This window comes from Ambystoma mexicanum, chromosome 5q (assembly GCF_040938575.1).
Source record: "Ambystoma mexicanum isolate Mex_15411 chromosome 5q, UKY_AmexF1_1, whole genome shotgun sequence".
Classification (NCBI taxonomy): domain Eukaryota; kingdom Metazoa; phylum Chordata; class Amphibia; order Caudata; family Ambystomatidae; genus Ambystoma; species Ambystoma mexicanum.
This window is the reverse complement of record NC_090933.1, coordinates 29,006,581-29,029,594: the sequence shown is the minus strand read 5'-3', so window position 1 is coordinate 29,029,594 and position 23,014 is coordinate 29,006,581. Positions and strand designations below refer to the sequence as shown.

Genomic DNA, 23,014 nt, shown 5'->3' with positions numbered 1-23,014 from the left:
TGCCAGAGTAATTCTTAGAAGGGGTTGGGTTGACTGGCTGGCACGAGACTGGACACTTTGGAAGTCGGAATTGTTAGACCGTATGTATATAGAAAAATTAATGTACGTGCAAATAACTTATCCAATCATAACTTTATTTGAGTTTGGAGCCTGATTGTGTAATCAATATACAATTGTGATGTAATAGGAGACATTGTGGAAGTTGTGTTCCAACCAGGTATATGTTACTTTTCTGTATTACACGATTGTATTCCATGCCTGTGTGTAACTTGAACTTGTAAGCACAGCGCCCAGATGCCTAAGGGCTTGGTGCGCTTAACAAATAAATAACTAAACTAAACTAAACTATGGAAGAACTGGAAATGTGATGTTTTCGGAGCCTTGTCCCAGAATTGTATCCCTTCTAAAATCATTGTTTTCCCACGTATAAAAAAATTGTGTTTTTCTATTAAGAAGGCAGTCCCATCCGCAATGACTCCCAATGACTCGCTGCCACTGCAGCAGCACACAAACAAGAAAGGGTGCGAATCATAAACAGCACTTGAGTTGTAGGAACATAATTAAATACTAATCAGCACTTATGGACCCCAAACGTGGGTTGCCAAAGTCCCGTTTCACAAAATCATGTGGCCAAATAAACTTCCATGTTGCCAAGTACTTGCAGGTAATCATTCCACATGTGCAGTACTTGAGTGAGCTGTGTTGCTCCGGTGCTCGGGCACTCTACTGGAAAGTGAAGCGCATGCTCAGTGTCCCTGCCGACATGCACCCACTTGTGTGCAACCTTTTATTTAGAATCCTTCCGAAAGGTACCTAGTGCAAGGCAAAGGCACTTTGGCAAGTCCGTGACATATTGCTAAGCTGCTGGGAGAGTGACTCTTGCTTGCTACGGGTAATTACAAATCTTCAGTGCCAAAACCCATTTAAAAACCCTAAAAATAACACAAAACTGCATGAGTCAACTTTTCCTGAAAAATATAATTTGGAGGAGGAACAAGGCGACACACAAACCACAGACACATCTTTTGTCGTGATAAAGTCTACTTTATTTCTGGCTGATCCGAAATTAAAATGATTGTATCCTGATCTGACCGCCTTACAACAAGCTGACCTGATATGACAAAAAAATTAATTAAATCTACTACCATGCATCCCAACACTAAACATTCCCAACGTCCCATGTTATAGTAATGCTCTTTTCCCCCTTGGCACAACATGTATTCCCCTGCACCGAATGCACCCCTAACATGGACCCAATCATCCCCACCATTACAAAACGAATGGTTCAGACTTCCCGTCTAGCGGCCTTCTATTCTTGACATGATGGTTTCTGCCGTCACTTGACCTAATGGTCTCTTGGCTACATTCTGATAGAAGACTGTCAAACTCTTATGCCGTTGCGGTACACCCGGCGTTGCCCAGGTCTCTAGCTGGCATGCACGTTGGGGTTTGTCTAAGGGGGATAGCTCAGGGGCAACGTGATCGCTTTGGAAGCAAAACGACATGGAGCACCATAGGTTCGATTCCCAGGTCCGTGCTTAGAAACCTCTAGGTATTAAGTGTGTTATAAATTACCTATCATATTGCCCAGTGTTTGTTTTATTGTGGCGTAACTTCTTATTTTTGAAAAATCGCTAAATCGTCTATCTCACTAAAATGTATATACTATTAGCACATGGCCGGACCCCTCCACCATTGTCCAGGGCGAATGGGTGGGTAGCCAAATTTCACTATCACCATTACACCCCAGACTGGTATGCCGATCTCGGGCCAAAATTCCAGCCCACCAACTGTTGTAGGGCTGGAGCCAACAAATGGGCACCCTCCCGAAACGCCTACACTGATAGTAGAGGGCCGGACCCCGCCCTCTGCAGGGTGAATGGCTGGGGTTGGTGAAATTCACTATCGTCAGTGCACCCTAGACGGATATGCCAACCTTGGGCCAAAATGTCAGCCCACCAACTTTTATGGGGGTGGAGCCAACCCTGAACATACAAACAAATATATATGATGGCACAGCTTCTGGAAAACCCTCACCACGCAGAAAAAGTCCCCAGCACTGGGACTGGTCCTTAAACAAGATGGTGTTATCTGATAACAGAGAAGGCTGTCCCATGATACCGATAGTATAAGTCAGTCCACAGACGGATGAACATATTAGCCAAAGCGCTCGCGCATGGGTTAGGTGTATTTTCATCTAGACTTTTCGCACTCCAGAGTAAAGGACTCATAATGTTGATTTGTTTGCAGCAATTCTTCTTTGGGGATAACTAGGTGACAGCTCGAGGGGACCTCTCTAAGAACTATCAGCTTATGCACACTTCACGCCGCCTCTTCAAGCAGATTCCCTCCTCTACACAACCAATTGGAGGCAGGGGAACGCACGCATCCAGTCACCATTCGCTGCCCTCTAAAAATCCAGGTGGAACCAGGGAGAGGTCTCTGCTCTGTCAGGCACCTATTTATTCTCTGTCTACTTTGACTTCAACAGGTGTTTCTATGCACGTAATACACCAACAAAAAGTTCTTGAAAAAAACTACGAGGAGCGGCATTGTCCCTTAAAGTAAGTAAACTAACATTACCTCTTTAACATGACCTCTTTTAGCGTGCATGACACCCAAAAAATAAACCAATGAGATACATGTATTTACAATGTCTATATAAACACCATTAAAATACATTCACCTCACATCTGCATTCAATTAACAAATGGCACACAAACTAAACACTAAGTCACAAAATAAAAAGATCTATGCCCAAATGTGCACTATGAGGTAATTGCTAATTATCTAACGATTCATTTTCAGGGACCACTTTTCTTGTCCCATTAACAAACATTCACTGATGGAATTCATCCTCAATGGACCACGGATGTATGAAAAGACCCCTTCTATTTTGACTCTAAATAAGATGAAATTAGATAACGTGGAATGCCTAGGATGCCTGAAATGTTCCTCGTCCTTCTCTACTGACAGAGAAACCACAATGCCCCAGAATCTCTGAGACATAAAACAGAGACATCCAACTGTGTCCTATCCTGAAGAAGGCATTTTCCACAATATTTTCTTGGCCAAAACAATTGTCGATCACCTTTGCACATGTGTAGAATTATAATTGTTCTTGCCATGTGTTTGTTTTGTACCCAGTGATGTACTTATTCTTTGGGCCGGAATTTTCAATCTCTTTTAGTCTTGTAGTCACATTACCAGACTCACTGTTCTGTACTGATGACATTCGTATCATTCTTATCAACACCTACCTTACATCTTTTGTGATCTACCTTTAACAATTGTTGAGAATTTCACACAGGTCTTTATGACAAGCAAAATAAAAAAAAACGTCTGTATGCACTTGTGCAGTTATGGAAAAAAGTGAAACTACCACATCAACCCAGCATTGACCCCTTTCACAGTCATTTTATGACACCCCACTCAGTACAGTAACATTAATTAGGAACTTATTTATTTATTTGTCCTTTTTTTAGGTTCTTATACAATTAGAAAAACTGTTTCAAAGCGCCCACGGGGCAACAGGGTAGGGATAGGGGAAGGTGAACAATGAATTAACAGAGATAAATAATTGAAATAGTACAAACAAATAATGAGAATAACAAGGAGGGGGGACAAACCTACTATGTCTTGTGAGTGTTTGGAACGTGCAAGTGCAGAGGGGAGGGGGCAAGGGATCGGTGCCGTGGTGCTCATGGAGAGGTGCTCAGGGTGAAGGGCTAAGAAGAGAAGGACATAAGTGCAACTGCCCGTGGGGAGGGTGAGCCTAAATAAGTGCAGTAATTAGACAGCGGCTGGGATGAGAGATGTGGGGAATCAGGGCCCTGATGGTGCATAAGGGGCCCTGCACATCAGTCACGCTACTGTATGATTAGCAGGGAAGAGATGAGGAGAAGGACGAGGTAAAGGGAAAGGTATTAAGGCTTTTCCTGAACTTAAGGAGGTCTTGCTCAAGACGTAGAGCGAGAGGGAGACTAACTTAATTTTGTAATGTCAAGTCATCATGTTTACAGTCCTCTTACATATCCTCTGTTTTTTGCGGCCATCAAGGACAAAGCCAATATATGGGTTTATGGAAAGAATGAATTTGATTGTCTATTTTTACCCACCATCACCTCATTTAACAGGGTCATATCCTCATTTGGCACAACAAATGTGCCAAATGAGGAAGGCTCGAGTCTGTGATTTTTACTGTTATCCCTCATTGCCATTAATGTCCAAGCAGACATCCATGACTATGATCACACGATTAATGGCAAGCTTCACCATGGACACTGTGGCCATGCAAAGGCGGGACTGCTGATACAATCAGGCAATGGATGGTTACTGCCTCGGACACCAAAAGCAGAAGAGGCATTAAGGGGCAACAGGATATGCCTCAAACTGAAAATCTGACTTCATTACACAAGAGTCACAGGGGCAATAAAATGGCACTCACCATGAGGCAGCTTAAATCCGTGCACATGCCTTGCATGTACATCAGCACTGTTTGCAGGGAGCATATAATTGGTTGCCCCCCTCCTCCCTACTAGACAGACAGCTACTTGCACTCCTTAGGTGCTGGAATCAACTCCTGGATATACCCCGTTAGCGTACCTGATGCCGTGCTGTACCAGGCAGAGATACTCTAGTAAGTTCCATTATTTGCAGGACATGATCCCGCTTGGAGGATGAAGCTGCATCAAATGCTTTCCCATAACAAGCCTGTGGCCTATCTGCTTCTGTTTCTTCCTCCATTGGCGACGAGATACCTGGCGAGACGAGGTACTTGCACCCAAAACCAGTGTATCTTCCCCATTTGGCCATCAGTTCGGTTAGCAGTGCTGCTGTGTACGAAGGACCATGATGTAAGGACAAATCTCCTTCATTCAGTGCTGATACCCAGCAGCTGGCCGTGAGTAGCCAAATTGGCTCCATTGTATACTGTTGACCGGCTGCCGTACCACCTTTTTGTGCCACTCTCAAGGAGCTGACGTGGGTGTTGGTGCATTGGTGGCAGCCCTATTGATAAGCTGTCTACCAGCCACATTTACTACCTAAAAACAAGCACATACACTCAAAATAAAAATAGGGAGTAAAATGACTTCCAATGCAAAATAGGAAACAACTGGTACATAGAAGACTGCCCCCCTTGCTTCCATCCATACATCTGCAGGAATATGTTCAGATCAGTGGCACCAGCAAGGCCTCTAATATTAATAGTGCCTGATCAAAAGAGGAACTTGCAGATAAGCATGATTGCAGTAGTTATTGTGCACGAATAGGTAGATGCAAAGAAGCATGGATTTACAAAAAGATCTGTTTTTAAATAAAAAAAATATTTTACTTAACTAAAAAATCCCTTTATTGGAAATAGGGCTCACTTATTTAATCCATAAAAATCATTTTAAGAACAACTTTAAAGAAGGTCTAAAAATGTGAGGTAAAAAACTCCCATTTTAGAACCTATTATTTGGCCCTGGCGACTGTCCGTGTTGCTGCAATTTGGCTAAAAGCAAGCCTACACCCTGCCCTTTTTTCCCCTTTTTTCATTTCCACAATACTTTCCCACTGGCAATTTCCCACTGTAACATGCCAGTGATGATCATGACGGCACATTGTGTTGCCATGCCTAATATATTTATATATACATATATCTATTTTCACTGAAAAAACGTTGTTAAAGGGAAGTTATGGTTAAGTTGTACTAATAAAACCCTAGGAAATTCACTAAAAAAAGCTTTCTTAAAGGGACGTTATGGTTGCAAAGTAAAATCGAAAAACCAAAGTAATTCACCAGTTATGGTAAGCTTTGCAACCATAACTGGCACCACCACCATCCACTGCTAAAACTAACATTCAGGGCATCAAAGATGACATCACAAATGGCATCATGGATGACATCCCTGATGACATCACATATCTGTAGTTTGTTTTTTGTTCAGTGACAGTAGGAATTTTAAGCAAAGGACTTGATATGATCATACTACATTGACATGACACATATACCCCAACCGTGTTTTATAAGTATATCTGAACCGTTACTTTTCTTAGGGTTTCGTCTGAGCTCATGGTGCATATACATGGAACAAAAAGCAGGCCCCAGACAGACAATACAATTTTCATACATGATAATGAACTCTAATCTTAGTGTCATTTTCTGGTCATGGTATTTCTTTCCTCTTTACTAGAGTTTTCCTGTATGTGCCTCAGATGTGTATGCATCGATACCCTACATATATATTTACTGTACTAACACATTTGTGTAGTAATTCTTGTATTGTTAGCTGTTAATTCCAAGTTTAACATTAGTGAAGATTCGAATATGTTTGGATTTATGATTCTACAGGCCAATATTATCAGATTAAAAATGTTCTACTTCAATGGTGCATGCTGCAGCCATTGCCTATGTGTATGTATTATTAGATTAATGTATTAACAACACTTCAGTAGAACGTTTCTGTTTCAATAAGTATATTTGTTGATACATCGAAGAGTTCATGAGGCCTTCCGATCCCCTTCATATGTTGCTAGCAACACTCTAAACAGAGCCTCTTGTGGGGACTTTCCATCAGGATTTATGTCATATGTGCTGTCATCAGTGATGTCATCGATGATGCCATTTGTGATATCATCTTTGATGCCCTGGGTGTTAGTCTTAACTGTGCATGGTGATGGTGTGTGTTATGGTTGCATAACTTACCATAACTGGTGAATTTCTTTGGTTTTTCTATTTTTCCTTGCAACCATAACATCCCTTTAACAACGTTTTTTCCAATGAACTGCATAGGTTTCTATTTGTGCAACTTAACGTAAACATCCCTTCAACAAAGTTTATTCAGTGAATGTCATAGGTTTTTATTAGTGCAACTTTACTAGAACGTTCCTTTAACAAAGATGTTTCACTGAATTCCAATGGTGTTTACAAGTGCAAATGTTTCATGATGTTACAGCACTGTATATACGTTATTAATAAAACCTCTTTCAACATATATGAAAGGACTACTCCTTTAACAAACATATTTTTGTTAAAGGCATACTGTTTTCTGTCAGTTTCAGCAGCGCATGCTGGGGATGCAAGTCATGGGTCAATTGACACAGGCATGAAGCTCGATGGTGACCCCGGCCCAACCAAACCACCCCGTTGTCCACTGCATCTAGCCAGCCTCCTGTTCCAGTGTCCACTATAACCCCATAATGTGACCAATGGCCTGTGTTCATGGCTTGGAGCCATGGCCAGTGTCTACAATCCATGAAGCACAAGCTTTGGCCATGCTGCAGGCCCCAATAAGCAAATCAGAGGAGACATTGTAATGGGTCTTTGTGCCACTGGCCATGGCCAAAGGCCATGGCTAGTGGGCCCCAAAGAAATGTATTGGGGCAACATGTACAGTGGGCACAGCTGAAGGCTGTAGACACTTGCCCTGGCCAATGGTCAGGGCTAGTGGGCCCAAAAGAAACCTATTGGTGCAACATATACAGTGGCCATGGCCAAAGGCCATAGCTACTGGGCCCCAAAGAAACCTATTGGTGCAACATGTACAGTGTCCACAGCCAGAGGCTGTGGCCTCTGGCAAAGGCCGAAGGGCAAGGCTAATGGGCCCAAAGGAATTAATGGTGCATAATATACAGTGGCCACGGCCGGATGCCATGACTAGTGGAGCCGAAGAAACCTATTGGTGCAACATGTGCAGAGGCCATGGTCAAAGGCCATGGATAGTGGGCCCCAAAGAAACCTATTGGTGAAACATGTACAGGGGCCAAAGCCGAAGGCTATAGCTAGTGGGCCCCAAAGAAACCTGTTGGTGCAAAATGTACAGTGGCCCAAGCCAAAGGGCATGGCCAGAGGTTATGTCTAGTGGGCCCAAAGGAACCTATTGGTTCAACGTTTACAGTGGCCATGGCCATGGCCGAAAGCAATGGCTAGTGGGCCTCAAAGAAACGTATTGGGCCCAAAACAAACTACAGTATACCAAAACCTTTGAAAGTCTGTGAAGTAACTTAAGTTAAGAAAGAGTTTAGGTGATCAGGTTTAACGTTAAAAAAACATATCAAGAAAACCTTTGGAATTCAGTTAAAAAAAACTTTGTTACGAGACAGTTATGGTGATCAGACCCTTGAAATTCAGCACTGGCATTTGAAGCAAGTCCACCTTGTTGCGCAGCGTATTATCACAATGATGACAACACTGACGATATCATCAGTGACATCACTAATTCATCATACATGACATCACTGATTTCACTGGTTTGATTAATTACATTTTGAAATAGGACAACTATGCTTTGTTATATAATGTATATATATATTTCATACTTATCAGTACATTTTACTGTGTCCTTGTTTCTTTTAATGTAACGTATAAAATATAATTGTAAGTACATACAGACTTTAGTACAAAGAAGAATAGCATATGTGCATGTATGTACTTTGGATGGAAATATGTTATATTTGAATACAAATTCATCATTATTTTTCAAAAGAAATGACTAAGATTATTAGCAATACAATTGCTATGTCTATAATTATTTACTTTCTAATATACATTTTATTTATATAAATTTAAGTATGAAGTATAAGTAACTAATTTTTTCCTATATTAATGCTACTTCGAATGTGCAGATTTTACTATAACAATGCATACTGGCAGGCACGTACTTTCTTATATATGAGATTATTTTTTTATAAAAATTGTCATCTAGAAAGAAATGTGTTCATGTAATGTTATTACAATAAGGAGAATTATAAATGTAAGTGTGAACATTGACAATTTTTTATAACATTTACAATTATTAAACATGTTTCTACGTCTATGTATTCTTCTTATTGTTCTTTACTACTATGATGTGATATGATATGATACAGCATTTATAACGCACCTATACACAAGTGTTTCAAGGCGCAACGAGGCAAGGGAGGGGGAACAGAGGGAAGACAGAGACAAAGATCATACTAGGCCAGGTGTCATTCAGATCGCACAAGTGCAGGGGAAGGGGGAAGGGGAACAGTACGGGGGGAGGGGGAGGGGACAGTGCAGTACATGGGATAAATATAATAAAGAAAAACAATAAATAGAATAAATAAGGCAATAGGTAAATGTACGGCCAGCTGGTGGCAAGTGCAAGGGTTTGTGCAGAAATCAGGTGTCAAGTACTGGTAGGGGACTGTAGGGATACAGAAAACAGTCCTTGAATGCGGGGTTAGCCAGGGAGGCAGTGCAGGTGTGCAACTGGTGGGGAAGGGGACCTGGGCCCGAGATCAGAGGGTGGCCAGGTAACCAGTGCAGTTACGTGCAGTTTCAGCCAGAGGTTCAGCACGGGAGAGGAGAGAAAGCAGAAGCAAAAAGGAAGGTTTTGAGGTGCTTCCGGTACCGGAGGTGGCTTTCCTCAAGTTTCAAGGAGGCAGGGAGGCTGTTCCAAAGGGAGACCCCAGCCGAAGAAAGAGATCTACCACCAACTCGTTGCTTGGAAAACGACTGACCGTGATGGAGTTGGAGGCAGATGAGCGAAGAGCACGAGAAGGAAGATATTTAAGAAGAGAGAGAGTTGAAGGTATTGCAGCCCCAGGCCCCAGAAGGCCTTGTGGACAATGAAGAGGGTGTTGAACTAATCCTTGCAGCCACTGGGAGCCAGTGCAGGGATTTCAGGCCTGGAGAGATATGTCCCTGGGCTTGAGGCCAACGACAAGTCTTGCGGTCCTGTTATGGATGAGTTGCAGAGGGCGGAGAGTAGAAGCAGGCAGATTTAGGAAGAGGCTGTTGCAATAGTCCCGCCTACAGAGAACCAGAGCTCTGGAGACAGTGAGCTTCTGGGGGAAGGAGAGGAAAGGAAGAACACCTCGGAGGCAGTGCAGCTGGTAGTGTGACTTCTTAGAGAAGTCGGAGATGTGAGGGGAGAAGTAAAGTATGGAGTCGAAGATGACCCCAAGGATTTTAGCCTTGCAGGTGAGAGCAGGAAGAGGGCCAAGAGAGGCCGGCCAGAGAGTGTCAACAAAGGAGAGAGTGGGAGTGCCGATAAGGTGTATCTCAGTCTTACTGGCATTAGGGCAGAGGTCATTGGCGGCACACCACTCCTGGATAGCAGACAGTCAGAGATGAGAGAAGGAGAAGAGGTGGCTGAAGGTAGCCTGAAAATTAGCCGAGTGTCATCCGCATAGCACCTGAAAGTTGGGGCAGAGAGCGGCAATACGGTGGGCAAGAAGTGCCAGGTATTGGTTGAAAAGCCGGGGAGAGAGGTTAGATCCCTGGGGTACATCACAGGCAGAGATAAAGATAGAGGAGAGGAAGGACCCAAGTTGGACCTGGGAGGGTTGATCAGAGAAGAAAGAAGTCAGCCACGCCAGGGCCTGACCGGTGATACCCTGGTTATCATAGAGACGGTTGAGCAGGATGGCATGGATGATCGTGTCAAAGGCAGAAGAGTGATCAAGTAAGATGAGGACACAGGGGGTGTTGGAATCAAGGTTGGAGAGTAGGTCTTCACGGATGTTCAGAAGAGCAGTTTCTGTGCTTCTGGCAGCTCTGAAGCCAGACTGATGGTCAAGAAGACAACCAACAGATTCAGTGTGAAGATTAAGCTGGGAGATGGACAGATTTTCCAGGAGTTTCACCAGGAAAGGAGTGATGGAGATTGGTCGATAGTTAGCCGGGCAGGACGGGTCGGCAGAGGGTTTCTTAAGAGGAGGATGCACAAGGGAGTGCTTCAGGGGGGGATGGGAAGAATCCAGCGGCGAAGGAGTGGTTGTAGAAGTCGGCCAGAGCAGGAGCCAGGGAGTCAATGTGGTCCTTGATGGTTTTGGAGGAACAGGGATGAACCTGTTTTGACAAGACTTTCATAGATCGGTCTTGTCTAGAAACCACGTCTGGGGAGAACAGTGGAAAGGCAGAGAAGGAGGGAGGAGAGGTGGCCGAAGAAGGGCCAGTGGAAGAGCAGGGAGTAGAGGGAGGAGGGGGAAAGGAAGAGAGAGAGGACAGGATGTCCTGGGTTTTAGAGATGAAATGAGAAGCCAGAGCCGTGCAGAGGGTCTGGGAGGGGACAGGAGAGGTAGAGACTGCAGCAGGATTGGCCAGTTCCTTGCAGATTTTAAAGAGTTCAGCTGAGTTGTTAGATGCCGCAGAGACGCGGGCTTGGATGTGTGCTCTCTTCTTGGTGCAGACAGAGAGCCTGTATTGCCTTTGGAGCAGGCTGCAAGCCAGTTTGTCAGAGGATGTACCAGAAGCATGCCAATTCCTCTCAGCCACCCTGCACTTGCGTTTGAGGGTGACAAGGTCTGAGTCGTACCAGGAGTTGCACTTGGCTTTGGGCTTCACGCAGATCCTCATGACAGGGGCAAGAACATCAAGAGTATCAGTTATAGGAGAGTGGAGCATGTAGAGGGCTGTGTAAGGGTGTGAAGCAGCCAAAGGTGGAGGGGGGGTGAGAAAGTGGCGGCAAAAACCTCAGCTGACACACGCTTCATGGGTCGGATAACCGAGAAGGTGGGTGGCAGCGCTGGAGTTGGCTTGGCCTGTGGGGTAGAGAGGGTGAGCTGGGAGGAAAGGAGAAAGTGATCACTCCAGGAGAGAATAGTGGTGAGAGGGATAGAAAGGGGAAGGTCTGAAGAGATCAGAACATCCAGAGTGTGCCCTGCAGAGTGCGTTGGGTCAGAGGGGAGAATAGAGAGTGAGAGAGAGTCGCAGAGGTCGCGAAAGAGTCCAGAGGATGGGCAGGTGGATGTTAAAGTCCCCAAGAAGGAGGAGTTGAGTGGTCGAGACCAGGAGGGAAGAGGAGAGGTCCGCCCATTCAGAGAGGAAGGAGGAGAGCTGACCAGGTGGCCATTGGATAGTAGCCACAGTAAGGGAATGGTTAGGAGAGAGCCTGCAGACGAGGCATTCGGAGGAGGAGTAGGACTGCGTAGGAATGACAGAGGCAGTACTCTACTCAAGAAAGATCAGGGCTACACCCCCTCCAGAATGGTTGGACCTGGGTGTGGAGAGTATCTTGTAGCCGTCAGGGAGGAGAGTGTCAAAGCTTGTGACAGAACTGGCCGTGAACCATGTCTCGATGAGACTGAGGACATTGAGGTCAAGTTCCTCCAATAGGCGGCAGATGTCAGAGGAGTGTTTGACAGCTCAGCAAGAGTTGAGAGTGGCAAAATGGAGAAGGTTGCCGTCCTTGAAAGACTTTCGGGGAGGGGTACAGATCAGAGGTACGCCCTGTGGAGGTGTAGAAGAGGCCCGAAGGGGGGGCAGAAGAGGAAGGAAGAGGGGGCAAGGTATCCAAGGAGGAGACAGCAGGGGGAGGCAAGGAAGCCGTGGAGTGAAGAGAGAGGACAGCTGGAGAAGGAAGGAAATTGATGAGGCGAGGGAAGTGTCTATCAAAGAGGAGAAGATTGGCCTGAGGGCCATGGACCAGGATGGTACCATTCAAGTAAACATTAATGATGACCTTAGAGGAGTGGAAGGAGGACAGGAGGGCCTCCCATCGGGTGCCACCATTAATGGGAGAAGAGGAGAGGGGAGAGAGCACAGAGACCATATAAAGAGTACATAGGACCGGCGAGGGAACGACAAAGAGGATGTCGGTGAGGGTTTGCCTGAAGGAGACACTGGTATAGGTGTCAGGGATAGGGAGGCCTGGGTTGGAGACCAGGATATCCTTTTTAAACTTCTTCCTACCAGATTTAGTGAGTAGAGTAGGATAGTCAATAGAGAAGCAGTTAGAGAAGATAGGAGAGACAGAGAGCACCATAGAGTGGGTGGGGATAGGAGAGAACTACATCTACTTATTATATTATCTTTGAAATACGTGAAATAGATTTAGCTGAATCAGGTACTTTCCCTACAATGACGTATTGTAAATGCTTACTAACATACAAAATGTAAACCATTTTTATAACATTACACATTTTATAAGTTGATAGTTACTACAAATGAATTCTCCACACGTAATCGTATCATACTTGTGTATGACTGTATTGTTCCATGTCATGCTGTTTGTATTGTTAAGTGTAATAAATTAAAATATGTATCAAAAGTGGAAAACAAAAATATGCGAACTTATATAAACAGTAATGTCATATATGATGTAATTATTGATCCTATCAATGATTTTGCGTATGATGTCATTTGTGACACCACCAGTGATGTCATATACGATGTAATTAGTGATGTCACAATAATGTCATAAGTGATTTCCTCAGTGATATTATTGTGGCAATACGCTGTGCAACAGGGGGCGCAAAGTTCAGGTAAAATTGCTTCAAATACGAGTACGAGTGCTAAATTTCAAGGGCTTTGTTGTGTTAAATCTGATTACCTTAACTCTCCCTTAACAAAGTTTACTTCACTGAATATATATATATATATATATATATATATATATATCCATATTTAAAAAGGTCAACAAAAGACTGTCAAATTAGGATGTTAAGTGATATACAGTGTTGGCAATGGATGTTAGTGACGGGGTCTTGGGGCTCTGGTTTTCCCAAATAAAGAACAACTGAACAAGCCTATCACATATGCACAAAAGTTGTTGATGGATGACCAGAAGCGTTAAACTATTGCTGAGATAGAAGAGTTGGCTATACCGTCGGTGCAAAAACACTTCAGGGCATTGTTGTGGGGGTCTGTCTTATTATGTTACGACTGACAATAAATAAGCCTTTGATGATGTTTTGGGGTTGGTACCATCCAATGATTGACTGCTGGATGGTAGCTTGTCAGTGTTGCAATTTTTAGTAGAGTGCATTCCTGGGGGAATACAATGTTGCCACAGATTGCTTCCCATGGTTAACTGTGTAAGGTAATTGAAGCATAAGAAGCAGCAGATGGCATCATGAGCACTTGGGCACATGCTCCTACAAGAGGTTATTAGTTACAGGCAAGTAGAAAGGGCTGGTGAAAATATTATCTGCTAAGGACTTGGGGTGGGTTAGAGATGTACAGGGGGGGGTTGTGTGGTTATGGCGTGGTTTTGAGGAATTGACTGCGCGCAAACTACGAGAAGTGCATTGGTGGCCTAAGAGGGACTGTGATGGGGAATCAGTTGTAAAAGAGTGCAGCACATGAGCTGCATGTCACAAAAGTCAAATACTGAGGTTGTCACCCCTCATTCAAGTTGGAATTCCAGCAAATGTGTGGAAAAAACTTGAGTTCAAAGTTGTACGGCGCATAGAGAAGATTATAAAGGCAGTTTCTAATGGAGCTACTGGAATATATTTCCAAGTGGATCGAGGTTCTGTATGAATTGGTACAATTTGGACAATTTGGAAAATCAGCATTTGTTTTAGAACGTTTTTAAAGTGTAACTAAGGTGCAGGTTTCAGACAATTGTATAGACTTTTCACTGAATTAAATCAACACGGAAACGGGCATTGAATGCCGTTTCAAGCCTTATACAATTCCAAGCCCAGCCGGTCTGCAGAGAAGGCCAATCACTTGCCCAAGTAGGCTTTAAACAGCGGTGGTTAACAATTTGGATTGGACAGCTACTTTAAGAGAAGTCAGTAATGTCATGTGATTAACCCTGTATTTTGTTACTTGCCTTGGGTGATGATAAAGAGCAGATCTACACGTTCAAGATCATATCCCGCATAGGTTGAGAAGATTAGGAGAGTGGATGTGGATAGGTGCACAGAATTTCAAAATGTGATAATGTGATCAAGACATAGCTACGTTAGACATGAAGTACATATGCATCCATGCATAAAGTTACAGAGACATTCTAGTTTATTGCAGTTAGAGACAAAGGATATGCTTATGACTCACATAGCTAGTGCACTGACACGCGAGCACGAAACTGCACGATGCACAAGAATACATATTAATAGCTTGCTGACGCTTAATACATTTAACATAGACAGCCTTGCAATAGAGATGGAAGCCAGAGATACATTGGAATTAATAGGAGAAGCTTCGAGAGTTTGAGATGCCGGGAGAGCCAACAGGCTGATCCAGCCGAGGCTGGCAGGACAGGCTTCCAGTGCAATCACTGTGCACAGATAGCCAAGGACACAGAGAGTAGGGAAGTTTCCAGATAAGCAGAGGGACGAAGCACCTGCAAGAAACCTCAGCTAAAATCCTTAGAATTACAGGCAGCAAGGCTCCATTGTGTGGTCCCTACACACGTGACTTGCACCTGCCAGACAGTGCCTGTCCATTCCGCTGAATAGGGAGGCCTATTCCCATAGAGCTGAAGGCAGTGGGATACAAATGTAACACAGAGTCAAAGGCAAATGTTCTGTCTCACTGATTAGGAGATCGGAGAATGTAACTTAATGGTAACATGCAGGACCTTCGGAGTCGTTCCCATTACCTTGAGCTGTTGCACTCAACCTGGTGTCTGTCCAAAGCTCCAAGGCTGAGAAGACCCTGTCTCCCTATTCACCTACTCCGATGTGCTTATACTATGTTGCAGTGGCCAACCACCTTTCACTAACCTGTAACACTACATTTGATACTTTCGGGGGTGTTCGCAGGAGGAGCCACCAGATATGTTTTGTCCAATGCATGTACTAACCCATTATACAATCTATATGTAGTTTGCCTCTTTAACCAATCTTTTCCCCCATTAGGTTTTTGAATTGTAACCATATTTTGTAACATCATTGGCAAACAAAACCAGACGAAAACCGTCTACAAACTGACAGTGTGTGGAGAATGTTACGTTGTTCATGCGGAAATCCCTGTCATTTGAATCTGTAATAAAGGCAGTTTAATGTTGACGTGCGGCTGGGTTTTCTGTTCTGGGTGCAAGGGACTTTCCAGGGCCCAGTTCCTCTGACACGTAATTCAGGAGGCTGTTATTAGTCCCGTGACCACCATTACAATGTCTTGACACATAACATAAAAATATATATGCACAATGACGGCAAACACTTAATTACAGGCTTTCAAAGCAGTGCTTTATTTGTTGGGGTATTTGCCAGGGCTCAGCCCTTGCACTTGCTGTTTCAGCCTCAGTTTGATTGTGGTGTTTTGTCAACTTTACCATTTTAACTGTCCCTGAGTCATAGTCACACAACAAGCAACAGTATGCGCTGGCCAGGGTTTCTGTATCCAAATTATTATTCAGGAACCTGATGGCCGAGGCAGGTAAGGCAGGGCTAATATGCTCATCCCAATGAGGTGGAAGGTGACAATACTGGGCACGCATGCTGGTCATGTCCGCAGACTGCTCCTGTCACCCCAGCTGGCATTGGTGCAACTTCGCTTTAGTAAAATCATCACCACTACCACAGCAGGGTGAGTTGACAACAGGACTGCCAATTGCCAGATGCCCCAACACAGGGGCAAGGCCAGGGAATTGGCCACTGTCAGAAAGGAATTCCTGTCATGAGTGCCAACCTATGCAAGAAAATCTTGCAGCAGTGTCCGAAATTCAAGCTCATCAGTTCAGTAAGGATTCAGTAATGATTTTGCCTGCATTTGTCCATCAATTCACAATAGGAGAAACACATTTTTGCTCTTTTTTTCTGTGGCTAGATGGTCAACATGTTCCACTTGCCCCCAATAGAATCAGAGCAAAATGTTAACGATGATAAGTTTAAGGAAACACTACTGAAATATTGACCTTATTTAGAGACACAACTAGTATGTTATGTTATGTCGAATAGTATCTGTAAATCACACGTCAGCCATATTCACTCCGCCCATCACGATCAATGAGCAGCTTTAACCCCAAATATCTTGACACTGTAGGGAGCAGCTGTGCATGGTGTCAGCAGTGGGCAGGGAGCTGTCTCACAGATGTGCTTGAAGAAATGTGCCCCCTGGCACTTATTCTTTTTAGAAATAAAGCTCTGTCTTAAACTGTACCCTTATTGCAAGGCACTATAGGAAAAGAGAGCAATGCTGAAGAGCCAGGATAGCTGGGTAGTGGGGCCACATTTGCGGGACAATATGTGCCAGTTTGATGGGTCAATGTACTGTGCAGCTGGTAGTTCTGACCGATGTTATTAAACCACTGTGTATTGAAATTGACTATTTGCGACACATTTTATACACAATAAATTGCTCACAAGTAATACTCAAACCGTTTGTGGCAAAAAGTAATCAAAAGAAATTTTAAACTGTGTGCCACTTTTTTGTGGTTGACAAGTCTTTTTTTTACCCAGTCGAACCCTGATCAGACTTCCAAAGGTGATGGATTTTCAAAACCCACAGACGGTATTTGTGTACTGAAAAAATCAAAAAATGCAATATCTTAAAAGTGTGAGTGCAAAGTGTGCATTTAGTGACCATGCGCCATGCCTGCAACCATCATTCAGGAGCTCCCATGAGTGAGATCCAGTGTTTTAAGTAGAAGGCGGCGCCAGGGGGTGCCCTAGCAAGGGGGTTGGTCTAAGTCCAGGGGGTAGAGAGGTGCAAATTGCTTGGCTCTCAACTTGGGCAGGCAGTGGGAGCCAAGCAGGAGAGACAGGGTGCACTATTAAGTGTGCGCGCCTCTCCTTTTGTTTTCTTAATCACATGTTCTGACCCCTTATAGCGGCTGCCTGCAGGGGTCGGAGCATGTGATTAAGAAACAAAAGGGGTGGCTGGCACATCAAAAAGAATGAAAGAAGGGTGCCCCACCACGCCTCTTGAGTCTTCATCACGGGCACCTACCCCCTCAGGCAGCCCTTTAACTCAACATACCGGCTTGTTTAAAGGCCTGCTTGTGTGGTCACCGCCTCTGATTAAGAAACTAAAGCGGTGCCAGGGCTTCTGTTATCATACTTTTAAATCAGAAGTGCAGATCCCCTACGGCAGGCCTTTAACCATGCGGCTCTGTTGTGTGAAAGGTCTGCCTGAGGGGCTTTGCGTACCTATGGCTAGTCAGGAGAGCCTGGTAGAGCTCTCGCTGTGAAGCATTTTCAGAGACTGCGAGGGCTCCAACCCAGCTAGCCCCGGACTACTTAATGGATTGGAGAGATCTGAAAGTGGCAACGTGGATCAGGTCTTTGTTTTTCTTTGACATAAGGTAATGTAATGCAATGCAACTATCATTTATATAACACCTTTTTCCATTGGTATGGTCTCCAAGCGATATAGGTGAACGCCCTTGGGGCACCGACATCCAATATATAGGAAATTCACCAGAGGAGTTTAGAATGCATGTGTTTGTTGTAGCCAATACAAAGGTAATTTGGGGTGACCACGTCCCTGATAGCTACCCATGTCAAGCCGGCATGTGGATGGGTGGTGTGAGGTAGTCTGGAGAGTCAGAGAGTGCAGGAGAAATAACTTCTAAGAATTTATTTTGCAATGCCCAGTGCCCAAATTTACTAACATGTTTATTATTTTTCATGAAAAAGCCAAATGGCGCTGTCAGCAGCCTAGAGAGGCCCAAGTTACTCCTCACTGATGAGGCCCAGCAAGGCCGAAACATGTCTGGGGATGCTTGTGGTCTTGTGCAGAAGGAATGTGACCAAGCAGTTTGGGCTGCACTGCCCCTTTTGAGGTGGGACCAAGCTTGATTTGCATATAGTCTTTCACCTTTTGTAATGGCTTGGCAGGTGAAGAACGATGGTGTGGAGGATTGCCCAGAGCAATGACAGAGGTTAAGATTAATTCTAAACCATCCAACCATCACAGGGCATAAAAACGTTTTCAGAAATTGATTAGCAGAGTTTGCTCATTAAAATCTTTTTGATTAGCAAACAGACCCATTTGATTAGCAATTTTGTATTAATATTGTTAATGTCACCAGAAGTTATTTGTACCCAAAACATGAAATGAGCAACAATGCAGCAGTTTTACATACTGCTGAAATAAGACATTAGTTAGAGGAGTCAAGCATTGCAGAACTAGACCTGAAGGTCAGGTAACTTAGTTTCCCTTTTCAAACTAAGAGAAATGCACTCGACCCATAGCAATGGAGGGCAACAAATTTAAAATGCGAGTTGTGTACAATGGTGCATGTCACAAACCCGCTTTGTTTGGCACACTGCTGCCACCCAGAGGCCAGCCATGCACAGTGAAACTGCGTTTGACATTTACTGCAAAGTCAATGTTACATAAAAGTTTCAAACATCTCTTGCAAATGCTACTCACCAGTCATAAAATGTACTCAACTATGCAAGTGGGCGAAAAGACTTTGGGACCCAAAGTGTCTGTAAAAGGTTAGCTGCATGAATTGACACAAATAAATAGAGAAAAAAAAGGTCCTAAAAACAGTTTGGACGTCTCCTGCAGGTGGTAATATATAATGCAATCACAATCATAAAGCAAAGCGAGCTGGGAAGGCTAACTACAGTGTTTGGTATTGCAATAGATCTGCAGATGTACAGACTATTGATCACTACTTTGCGTAAACATCTAGTTCGCTTTGTGTATTCATTATGTAAGAGACAGAGCAGAGTGGATTGCGTAGCAGGCAGATAACTGGGCAAACTAAATGGCATATTGTAGTTTGTGGTCATCTCAATTTCAGGGTACATGGTATAAAGCAACTGGGTGATAAGTTCGCTCCTGGGTTGAGCACCAGTTGCAAGATGTATGCAACCTGCAGGTTATAAAACTAAGTTTGCCATCAAAAGCATTTGATCATGTGATCATGTACATTTTCAAAAGTGTTCACTCGTCAATGTGATGCATCTTCCTCAACAAAATGAAATGTAGTTGACACAATTAAATTTAGACACACTAACCTAAACTTTACTGTAAACCATGCATTCTGTAACCACCTACATTTTAGGAATGGAATTGCATAGCTCTCTTTTAAAAAATATATCAAGTTGCCACCATTTTGGTCTTTGCCAGACAGGATATAGAAAGCTTAATAAAAGTAGCATCCTGATTATTTCCGGTTTGCAATTATTTGAAAAAGAAAAGGAAATTCTTGCCTAACTCCCACACATGCCTTTGGCACTTGAGGATGAAGGAGATGATTACTGCTGCACTTTCTCTCCATTAGGACTTGAAGTGAATAGAGACGTGTCCATTTGATTAGCAAACTGACAGAATTGCATAGCAAATTGCTATGCGACACTGCTTATGCCTTGCATCGCCTCTTTTGTTTTGCTGTCAACAGCCTCACAGCGCTGGACAAGCGGAGGAGTAGGAACACCCCTTTACTATGTTCCCTACACAAAGGGCCTGATCCACAGAAGCGTTTAATATAATGGTGCAATCCCATAGGAAAGCATTCTGTGAATCAGGCCCTACATCTCCGATACAGTGCTGTGCTACTGAGACCCCCACGTCGTGGTTCTCTGGCCAAGCCACACCTGCTTTCGATATTCGCTAAAAACCATAAGCAACTGACTGTTGTAAATAGCCAACACGCAAAGAGCACATGGGAGCTACAGCGTGCCTTGCATCTGGCTGCGGTTTGCTCAGAGAGACCAGAACACGGTTTCCTGCCCAGAAAACCATGCTGATAGGAAACAATGGTCTGGAGTATATGTATCCCTTCCTTCCTGAAGAGTGAGGGGCACACTGGAGGGCCAGCTTGGATTACGTTATGTTTAAAGTGCACACAACTAAAGGGGACTGGGACGCTGAGCCAAGAAACACTAGCTGCGCAGCAACTTATTTTAGCCCCTCCCAGTCAGATGGGCCTGCCAGTGGTCTGGGTTCTCATAAAAACGACACAATTGTATCCAAATTTGATCCAGAGAAGAAAAAAAATCAGCATTGCTAAAGTGGAATTGCAGGGTTTGCAGCTAGAGGGGGGACACAGCTGGAGAGCATTACCCTTGACTTGTCTCTTCGGCTCTCTCACATTCCCCCCCTCCCCCCTCCTCTTCTCGTGCGCTGCTCGGAAAGGAAGCACTGACTGTACAACGCGAGAATCCCAGGGAACAAAAACAAACCTTAGAGGTTGGGAGCGAACACAGCTACGGTTTCGCTGAAGAGCGCGCTTCCCGGGAGAATCCCTTCACCCTGTGCGCGCCTCGGGCGTCAACCAGTCCTGTCTGCGCGAGCGTGTCGCCAGTGACAATCAGCGTCTACACAACTGTGCCAAACCACAATGTACACACATACGAGTATGCTTTGAGTAACGGGACCCTACTCATTCCCTCCAGAGAGAGCTCGTCCCCGTGTACAGTCCAACGCATTGCCTTGCATGCCTGAAGCGGACAAATGGAACGAGATATGCATCAGAGAACACACACACACACAGCTAGACACACAAAACAGTCTAAAATACCAATGTCATGAACCCTACTATGAAGGACCAACGAGAACCCTAACAACAGGGAATGTAACCTCCTGCATTCCTGTAAAAATGCAGGCCTTTGGGAGTTGCTCGATGCCGGCCTGTTGGTTGTGCGGGGAGGGACAGAAGTGGAGGGGCGGGGATGTGTGTGTGTGTGTGTGGGGGGGGGGGGGGGTCTGTCCACACTTTTAATACGGCAGTAGAGTACATCTGCGTAGAAAATAAAAATGTGTTCGCACTTGGCATTTATAAAAATGTGTGAAGAGACGAACACCGTCCACTTACATCTTCTCGCCATGGGGGCTGCACAAGAATGAATGGGCGTGGAGTAAATTCCAGGCACATTAAGCAGAAATAATCCAGTCGAATTTGCAATATGAAAACTACCTGATTGTGACGTTGGGCCGGTGCAGAATAGGGCTACTTTGTTACTTAAAAGGAGACCGTAACTTGCAACCAATTCAAATTACATCAACACATCTGACTGACAGCCTGGTACACTCAAGACAACACTTAAAGTCACTGCTCAGGAAATACAGCTGACGTCGTGGCCAGGTACCGCTGACAAGTTCGAGAGGCTGTCGGCTCCGGCGAGGAGCAAAGCCCCTGACAGCGCCAGACCCGTGCTTTGACTTAAATACGTATTTAAACTGAGAAAGAGCGCTGCATAAAACACACACACGCACTCAGCACAATTAACGCTTATGGGTCTCGGTGCGTAGACATTTGCCAAAGTGACAGCGCGCGAATGCAACAGCGGCCCAGCCGGGACCAGTGCCACACTGTACACATTCTCTCCCCCACTCTCGCACGTCTGCTCTGCGGGGCATCACACATGAAACTGCCCCATAGCAGCTTTTATCCAGAGGATGGACCGGGGGATTTTAACTTTTGTCTGAGAAGAATTATACGCTGTGTCTGCTTTTAAGACACATCCGAGCATTTGATTAAGGCGCACGTACACTTTGTGTTCCCACGAAAGGCAGGCGTAAGCCACAGAGCGCTGCCAGCTGGGAAACTGCAGAATGATGCCGCCCAGACCTTCACACCCCTTTCCCGACGCCCTCACTTACCCTCACTCTCGTACTGCTTGCCATTGTTCGCTCCCATCCTGAAGGTTTCATGCCCTCGCCACCATCCCGGCGTTGAACAATCCCCCTGCGAAAGTCGGAAACTGCTCCCCAAAACTTTCCAGCCACAAGTTCATTTTTCCGTGAAAAATCTGTCCCCTGAAAACGACAAGCTGGTCGCGTTTCTCCCCAGACCGGGCGGCGCTGCGCTTGGTTTCACGGCAACATCCAAGAGGCTTTCCTGGAACATCCCAAAAGCTTTCCTGCGGCATCCGAGCTCCCTCTAGCTCTTCTGCTGCTGCAGGCGGAGCGCTCGCCCCGGCCCCTCAGCGCTACCGTATTAACTCGTGTGGGCAGCACCGTACAATTATTTTTACCGAAAGGACGCGACTTGCAAGGCACTCCCTTTTTTAGCTCGCCTGGCTTATTACACACGCATGTAGTGAATACTGTAGCGCAAGTTAGCAAACAAAAAATAAAAAGTATCAAATAAAATACAATCAACACATTGCCTTTAATCACTGCCAGAAAAATCAGCTCAATAATATTTTCTGGACTGCCACAAAGAGATACCCTGCACATTTCCCAAATACCAGTGGCATTCTCTCCGGACCCAGCCAATGCCCTTTGTTTTTTTTTTTTTTAAAACAGCTATGTTCGCCACCAAACAGTGTTTTGTGGATAGAATGATGTCACTGCAGCTGGCCTCCACCAACCACTCACCACCCTCATCACTCAGCAGCACGTATATAGTTAGTACATTTCTCACACAGAACTTGCAGGGACGTCATTTCACCAAAACGCCAGAGGTAGTGGAATGACATCACACGA

General features: G+C 44.6%; 1 protein-coding gene across 2 annotated transcripts in view; it reads right to left on the bottom strand.

Annotated features, from left to right (window-relative positions):
- FBXL7 (F-box and leucine rich repeat protein 7) overlaps nucleotides 1-22,477 on the bottom strand; it is a 994,658-nt gene extending 972,181 nt beyond the window's left edge. The window contains exon 1 of one of the 2 annotated variants that reach the window (XM_069620452.1): nucleotides 22,187-22,477. Coding sequence is in view for 1 of the 2 variants with exons in the window: in XM_069620451.1 (XP_069476552.1) it covers nucleotides 22,187-22,223 (37 nt within the window). In the remaining variant the exon portion in view is untranslated. The remainder of the gene's footprint in view (nucleotides 1-22,186) is intronic. The other variant, XM_069620451.1, reaches the window with a different exon arrangement.
- Between the last annotated feature and the right edge of the window lie 537 nt (nucleotides 22,478-23,014).